The 8,810-nt window shown below is 37.6% G+C and overlaps 1 protein-coding gene across 1 annotated transcript in view; it reads right to left on the bottom strand.

Moving 5' to 3' along the window:
• Window positions 1-1,303: 1,303 nt before the first annotated feature.
• The window catches only part of LOC114491923 (cyclin-Y-like protein 1), a 43,209-nt gene continuing 35,702 nt past the window's right edge, over window positions 1,304-8,810 (bottom strand). The window contains exons 9-10 of the mRNA XM_036034431.1: window positions 3,618-3,780; window positions 1,304-2,032 (exon numbers count right to left, since the gene is read on the bottom strand). Of these exons, the coding sequence (XP_035890324.1) occupies window positions 1,922-2,032; window positions 3,618-3,780 (274 nt within the window). The 3' untranslated portion in view covers window positions 1,304-1,921. The remainder of the gene's footprint in view (window positions 2,033-3,617; window positions 3,781-8,810) is intronic.

The following is an 8,810-nucleotide window of genomic DNA, read 5'->3' as shown; positions in this document are numbered from 1 at the left end:
ATGTTCTACTCATTCCCTTCAACTGTATTATCAACTCTAAAAATATGTTAAATTTTTTTGAAAGTTTATGTTGAAAGGGCGGAGAAAGAAACACCATTGAAGAGTTAGTTTTAAAAATTCTTCCTGCGGACGCATGGTCATGAGAATGCGCTGGTGTGCTTGTAGCGGTACAGAGCACAAACATTGACATGGCAGACACACCCCAGCTCCAGGGGGCAGCAGTGAGTCGCAGACACTCAGTCCTACAGGGAGAGCAAGCTGTATATCATAATCAATCCAAATTTACTTTCTGGAAGTCCGCGAATTTCTTTAATAACAACTTCCATGGATGATAGTTAATGGAAAGCTTTAGGGGTAGAATAAGTCATGTATTCAATATAAGCACTTGGAAATACCAATTATCAAAAGCCACCTACAAGCAAGATAGTTCCTGAAAAGAAAAACAGAACAGCAACTCTTTTTATCTAGCTTCTGTACCACTAGTTCATCCTGGCAGTTTTCAGGTCAGCTACATAAGAATTTCAAAGGCTGAAGACCACAGGATATATGATTTTTATAAGAAAAGTAGTTTTTTCATTTCTTTTGAAGAGAAACCTCCAAAGTCTGAAAACTTAAATAAATGCAAAATTAAGACTCATAATTAAAATTGTTTTAAAATAATTCACATACAGTTACACTGCCCAAAAGATGAGGAGGAAAGGAAACATAATGAAAAAAAAGTGCCAATTTTGCTCTGAGAAGCAACAAAAAATATTTAAGAAATTTTCTAATGTCAAAAAAAAATCTCTTTCCCCCCCAGTGCCAAAGTAAATATTAAAGCACTTGAAATTAAAGTATATAGAAATATGTTCTTTAAACTTTCTAAATGAGGGCTCCAATGCTCAAAGGAAAATACCACCGAGTAGAAGTTTAACTAGAACTTTAAAAAAAAGTTTGAGATATATTTCATTTTTCTACAAAATTGAAAGGAAAAATAAACAAACGTAATATCCTCTAGAAGTTAAAATAATCAAAATGGAAATAAAAAATACTAAGGCTCATGAATTAAGTAAGATTAGGTTAAAATAGTGCCTCATGATGTTAAAAACTTCTGAGAATGTTGTGAAGCCAAAGGCAGCCTCTCACAACAGCGCCATCTGGTACTGGTACAGAAGAACACTCATGTAGCGGGGGAAACCTGTACTACAAACAGGCCTGCCCTCCAGAAGATAATTCCTGGTTTTTTGGGTCCTCCCTCATATAACCCCTAAATTCTCTTTTGAAAGAGGAAATACTTACTTTGATCCTGCATTTTGAGCAGGTGAGGTGGTATCTCTCCAGTCCTTGTATTTGTAGATAAGGGGCTCTTGATGATATCATACCACCCCTCATTTTTTCCCTAAGAGAGAAAATGACAGATTTGCTGGGTTTTAAGCAATAAGGTGCTATTTTTCCAATTCTCCTTTTTGTTGGTGAGGGGTTCATGATGTTACAACCCTTCATTTCTTTCTTAAGATAGAAAATGCTTTGCTGGTTTTTGAGCAGGAGTGGCGGTGATAGTTCTCCAGTCCATGTTCTTGTACACGAGGGTTCACATTATAACTCTTCCTTTGTTTATAAGAATACCAACTTTGCCTGTTTTTGAGCAGGAAAGGTGATCTATCTCCAGGTCTTGACTCTTTTTGTAGATGAGAAGCTCATGATGTTACAACCTCTCATTTCCTCCTTAAAAGAGGAAATACTAACTTTGCTTGCTTTTGTGCAGGGGAGGTAATACATTCGTTAGTTCTCTTCCTTGTAGATGAGGGGCTTATAATATTACAACCCCTCATTTCTCCCTTGTGAGAAACTCTAGTTTTGCTGGTTTTCGAACAGGAGAGGTGATGTTTCTCCAGTCATTGTAGATGAGGGGCTCAGCATGTTACAACCCCTCATTGCTCCTTTAAGATAGGATGGCATTAGCGTGCTGCATATTGGTGACATTATCAGCACTGCTAGATTTTTTTATAGCCACTCTGCAGGGGTTCTTGTTTTTACAATATCTGGAAATAGCCTGGGGGGAAGAAATCAAATAAAACACAGGTATGTCAAAATTAAAAACAAAGAGTTCCAGCCTTAAAAAAGAAAACATCACTGATAAGTCACACATTCCCATCCTTTTTTTAAGACCTCACCTGGGGACATTTTTTCATTGCTTTTAGAGAAAAAATGGAGGGAAGGAGCAGGAAAGGGAGTGGGGAGGGGACAGAGAGAAACATCAATGTGAGAGAGAAACACTGATTGGTCCATAAGCTGGGCATGTGCCTTGACCAGGAATTGAACCCATGACCCTTCAGTCTACAGGATGATGCTCCAACCAGCTGAGACACATGGGCCAAGGCCCCACTTCTTTATATAGATTTAGTAACTGACTTTTAGGGTAGCTGTGATCTACACTGATAGGTCCTTGGGATTCTACTTTATGCTAATTCTCTAAGTGAATTTTTAGGAGCTATGATTAGACTGTTAGAGCAAAGAGGACCTTAGAATTTTTTAAAGTTCAGGTATTCTCAACAATATCAAAGGCAGGATAGGCTCCTAACAACAGTATCATCTGTTGCCAGTATACTTGGTTCCTTAAACATAATAAATATACACTTGGGCAAAATCAGTGTTTATTCAGCTACTTAAATTCTATCCAATCTTCATTAGTTATTATGAAATAGTTATATTTCAATTAAGTACAAGCATGTGCTGTACTTTATTGAAAAGTAGGAAAGGTCTAATGATTGAAGCACCATAAGGTACTATTTCACTTACACATTAATCAAGGTAGAAAATGTCTTATTCCAAAGTACCACCAAAGTATTTGTGAATAATTTTGTTGTATACTCACCAAAAGTCATAAGCCATGGATATTACTTTGTCCCATGAATTTTACAATTTCCATTAAAAACTTATGTACTTTTTTCACCCAGTATTTGAAACACATATTATACAATCTAAGTATAGGTCTCTCTGGTTAGCTTTGTCTAATAAACTCATGGGACTTAACTGTGACATATATACATTGAGTGAATTTGCAAACTTAGTCAAGAGTAGTAAGTAAATTATGTTTGTAGATATGATTAGTGATACAATTGTAAAAAATATTCATATATAGGTTAAAACAGGACAGTTTCAAATAAACTATCAACAGATTAAGTTTGATTTAAAATATTCAAAATCATGGTCACAGAATAGATCTATAATTTAAAAAAATATTTTATTTATTTTTAGACAGAGGGGAAGGGAGGGAGAAAGAGCGGGAGAGAAACATCAATGTGTGGTTGAGCACACTGCACCTCCTACTGGGGACCTGGCCTACCAACAGGCACGTACTCTGACTGGGAATCAAACTGGTGATGCTTTGGTTCACAGGACGGTGCCCAATCCACTGAGCCACACCAGCCAGGGCTATAATTTTCTTATAATGTGGGATTCTTATATAAACCATAAAAGACACTAGAAATATGATATGAAAGGGTTAATAAGTCTTCTTCAGTGTGTTAATCTAAAAAAGCCTTTCATTTCCCTAATCTTTGTTTAATATGATTTATCCACAGATGTTGGCTTTGGTGTCTGACAGAAAACTCCACTCAGTGATTCCACAACCTTACCTCTAGGTTCTGTGCTCTTTCTTTTTGAAGACGAGCAAATACAATGGGCAGTCCATGGTCCCTTGCTAAGGACCGAAGGTCAAAATAGTATTTGGCATAGACACTGGCAGAAATATTAAGACGAAACTCTAGTAGATCTAAAAAATGCCTTTCCATCTCATTCCTGGGGAAGAAAAAAGGACAAAACCAACACAGGAAAACTTTAGTCAACTTGGCTGTTTTCATATGAGATTGGGCACATTCAGGGTGTATGGCTATAGACAACTTGGCTATTTTCAAAATTATCATTTGAAGCTACCAGAATGGCTCTGAATTTTGTTTTGAAACAAACAAAGCCTGTCCTAATTCACTAATGTTCGAACAAGGTACAGCTATTTGTGGTCCTTTTTACATCCCAGCATATTGAGTTTGGTACAAGAGGGAGGAGGTGGTGTCTCTCTGGTGCCCTTGGGTCTCACTGTTCAGGGTTCCATCAGTGCAGCTGTATGGTTCATGCTCCTCATTCACTCTCAAGGCCTTTCCATACTGATCAGATGAAAGGAATGATGCATGCTCTGCAGAGCTCTGTTTCTTAGCTCTGAAGAACTTGCCGACATTTTCACTAGGCTGGTAATAGGAAGGGGCTTACTGAAGTAGAGAGTGTGCTGACAAAGGAGTCTGCACCACCACAGCAACACTTGAAAGCCACCACTATTATCTCTGAGGGGGAAAACTTTTGAGGCAACAAGAATTCGCCTCTAATAAAGAAATAAATACTCCACTTTCAATGGAAAAAGAAATCCCTCCCCTGCCCCAGTGCATGGGACTAAGGTCAAACAGGATAATGCAAGTTTCTGTTCACCTTAATCTTACTGGGGTGAGAAACTGTCACTATGACAGAACTGAATGCACTTTTAAAAATTGGAAGGCAGAAAGATTAAAGATAGATATCTCAGTTGGACTAAACCTATCTTACAATATGACCTCTGATAGAGCACTGGACTCAAACAGTGCTTCTCCCATGTTGGGAATGCAGTCCTGAGATGCCCAGCACCCCTGCCCTGTGCCAGAACAGAAGGGGAACATTCCCTCGTGGGGTGAGTTCAGCAAAGTGGGAAAGGAAACTTTGGAGCAGTCCTTTGCTACGTGACCATACTGCCGTCCCTGGCCAAGTGGTTAAATAAATTAAAATCAGAGGAAATTGTACTGCTTCCACAGTCATCCCATTCATAGAGTTAATAAAATGATAAGTACCTTGAACAAACATGAGAGAGGCTCATTTTCTAACGTATTTGGTCTGTTAGTTTTAAAGTTTTAATAATTTATCCACTGGATGGGCCAACAGAGGCTTGGCCTTCTCCTGTATGGAGAGCAGCCAGAATCAGAGCAGAGATAAGGTGTTCCCATTTGCTAAACTTTAAACCTAACTGAACCTACTTCCAAATTTAATTTCCTGTTCATTTGGCCATAAGTCTATAGGGATGTAAACCATGTTTTGATAATCAGCTAATAGGACTTAATATACTACAGGAATAAATGTTATTATCCCTTTATATTGTCTTTACTAATACATGGTAATTGTGAAGAAATATGGTACCTTTATCAGATTACCGTGTCTATTAGTAGAGGTTAATCATGGAAGAAAATCATTACGCCTACAGATTATGCAACATCTGTTTGTATTGTTTTTTCTATGGCTACATGGTTGACTAGCATACCATTTACAGGTGCAGCAAATTTTATGAATAGCAGCTGCTCAGCTTAACTTATTCTTTTGAAGGGAAATAGTATTCTAAAAAGATGCATAGATGTTGGAAAGTTTGAAGAAAAAGCTGATAGATGCCAATTTTTCAACTTAGACTCAAAATGAGAACATTAAAAATGGTAGGGGAATGATACCAATGTATTCTAAACACATTGGAATACGTTTGGTAATGCCTTCCAATTTCCAAAGATCATAAACAAAAGCAGCCTACTATAGGCAGAGCTCCTGGTGTTTCTCTGTTCATACATAAAAACATTCTTTACAACTAGTCTTCCTGAAGGTGGACATGGCCACCCTTGCCCCTGGAGCTCACACCTGTGAAAACCCGCACATTTCCCTTCATGCTCTCGGATGACATAACTAGGACCAGAGCCCCAGCCAGCTCAGTTGCTGGTTTTGAGAAAACATCGGCTGCTATCCTAGCAGGGCTAGTGTTCGTGTGTACAAATTATCCTTCCTCCAGGGGACCAGTTTGAAGACTGATGGCAATGGTGTCAAAGTCACTTTACCTTCTGCAACTTCCAAAAGTACTTCCATTGGTTTTAAGTTTATAATTTGCTGTCACAGTACTTGCTAAGATGGCTACCAGCAATATCACCATGACTACTCAGTTTACACTATAACCACAGTAGGCAATTTTACTGAAAGCCACTTTATGGCTACTGATAACCCCTGGTTCCGTCTCTTAGCCACAAGCTTCCTCACCTTAGTTGTAAATATGCATTTTGGTTATTCTGAATGAGTCTTATCTGAAATAACGAGCAGAGATAACAGAAACAAACTTGTGCCACTGCCTGCCATAATATCAATTTTCCTTTGCTGTTCAATATGATCAAGAGGTGTGTGGTCCTATGATACAGCATCTGTACACTGCATTGTGTGTACACCATCCAAAGTCAAATCCTTGTTCATTACCATATATTTGACTCCCTTTACACAAAGACATTTTCACTGTCCAGCAGGCAGTTTGAGAGTCTGTGGAAAATACATTTTTGGCTCATCCTGACCACCACCCTCAGGGCCCTTCACAGTGGTTAACGTAGCCACATCTACAGCCTTCATTAAGTTTGGTGTTTCACTCCCATGTTCATGTGCCAGCTCTGAGGGGCACACTCATGGTTCACCTGTGGCCTCCCACAAAGCACTGCTGTGATTGCTGAGTGTCCCTAAAAATTCTTGAATGGGATGAGCACTGGGAGATGCCCAGTGATGCTTCTCTGACTGCCTGAGATGTAGGAACTTCCTAAATCATCAGACCTCCTTTTAAACATGTGAAATGCTCTTTAAAAGGCAGGAAAGAGCACAGAGATCTTACACCTTTATATGTGGCTAATTTTCTATCATTTTTTTTTTAACAACAGAACTTCAGATAACAAGGAGGAAAAGATCAGTAAAAGCAAACATACAATGTGTGACTCAGGTTTAAGCTAATAGCCCCCTCAATAGTCATGAGGCCTTAAGACTGTAACAGTGGCCAAAAATCTATTTCAAAGACCAGGTATATGCTCCTTAAAAACGGACTGGACACAACAGGAAAATGTGGGATGGGATCCAAAATGGCGGCACAGTAGGTAAAAAGTTCAGTCGCCTCTTCCCAGGACCAAACTGGAATTACAACTAAAATATAGAAAACTCAATCTGAATAACCAATTGAATCATAGCTGAATAGAAGTCTTATCACCAAGGATTTACAAAGAAGCCATACTGAGATTGGTAGGAAGGGTGGAGATCCTGAAAGGGCTGGCCCTCCTCCCACATGCTGTGCTGAGAATCCACAGGGATATCTCTGCTGCAAAAGTCCCCTCTTAAAAGAAAGGGCTCTCAGTCCCATGCCAGGCTTTGTAGCTCAGAGCAGCGGGCTGTTCTTATTACAGCCATCTTCTAGCATAGTTTGACATCAGACATTGTGATACCTCCAAATTTACTCTTATTTCTCAAGATCATTCAAGAAATTCAGGGTCTATTTTGGGTTTCATATAAATTTTTGGAATGTTTTTTCTAGATATGTGAAATATGCCAATGGTATTTTAATAGGAATTGTGCTGACTGTATAGATTGCTTTATGTATTATGGCATTTTATGATGTTAATTCTTCCATCTATGAGCATGGTATATGCTTCCACTTATGCATTTCCCTTTACATCTTTCTTCAGTGAGCTATAGTTTTCCAAGAACAGGTCTTTTACTTCCTTCATTAAATTTATTCCTAGGTATCTTATTTTTTTGTTGCAATAGTAAATGGAATTGTTTTTTAGTTTCTGTTTCTGATAGTTCATTATTGGTGTATAAAAATACCATTGATTTCTGAGTATTGATTTTGTATCCTGCTACATTGCCAGATTCATTTATTAGGTTTAGTACTTTTTGGGGGAGTCTATAGGGTTTTCTATGGCAATATAATGTCATCTGTGAATAATGAGTTTTATTTCCTCCTATCCACTTTGGATGCCTCTTGTTTCTTCTTTTTGTATGATCATTGTGGCTAGAACTTACTATGTTGAATAAGAGTGGCAAAAGTGACACCCTTGTCTTGTTCCTGATCTTTAAGGAGGATTATTTTAGATTTTGCCCATTGACTATGATGTTGGCTATAGGTTTTTTATGTATGGCCTTTATTATGTTGAGGAATGCTCCCTCCATTCCCACTTTGCTGAGAGTTTTTATCATAAATGGCTGCTGGATTTTATGAAATACCTTTTCTCCATCTATTGATGTATCATGTGATATTTATCTTTCATTTTGTTTATGTGATGGATCACATTTATTGATTTGCTAATATAGTAACAACCTTACATCCCCAGGATAAATCCCAGTTGATCATTGTTTATGAATTTTTAATGCATTCCTAGATCAGATTTGCTAATATTTTGCTGAGGATTTTAGCATCTATGTTAATCAGGGATATTGGCCTATAGTTTTCTTTCTTGTTGTGTCTTTACCTGGCTTTGGAGTTAGAATAATACTGGTATCATAAAAAGAACTTGAAAGTCTTTACTCTTCTTGAATATTTGGAATAGTTTGAGAATGATAGGTATTAGTTCCTTGAGTTGTTGGTAAAATTTTCTGGTGCAGTCATCTGGCCCAGGACTTTTGTTTGCTGAGAGTTTTTTTTTTATTACTGCTTCAATTTCATTAGTTGTTATCACTCTTTTTGGGTTTTCTGCTTCTTTCTGATTCAGTTTTGGATGACTGTATGTTTCTCAAAATTTATTCATTTTGCCCAGGTTGTCCAATTTTTGGCATATAGTTGTCCATAGTATTTTCCTACAATCCTTTGTGTTTTTGTAGTATCAGTTTTTACTTCTTCCCTTTCATTCTGATTTTTTAAAATTTGGCTTCTCTCTCTTTTTTCTTGATGAATCTGGTTAAAAGTTCATCAATTTTATTTTTTCAAAGAACCAACTCCTGGATTCATTGATTTTCTGTATTATTTTTTTAGTTTCCATGTC

Source organism: Phyllostomus discolor, chromosome 1 (genome assembly GCF_004126475.2).
Source record: "Phyllostomus discolor isolate MPI-MPIP mPhyDis1 chromosome 1, mPhyDis1.pri.v3, whole genome shotgun sequence".
Classification (NCBI taxonomy): domain Eukaryota; kingdom Metazoa; phylum Chordata; class Mammalia; order Chiroptera; family Phyllostomidae; genus Phyllostomus; species Phyllostomus discolor.
The sequence above is the reverse complement of the archived record's forward strand: the minus strand, read 5'-3'. Positions and strand labels throughout refer to the sequence as shown.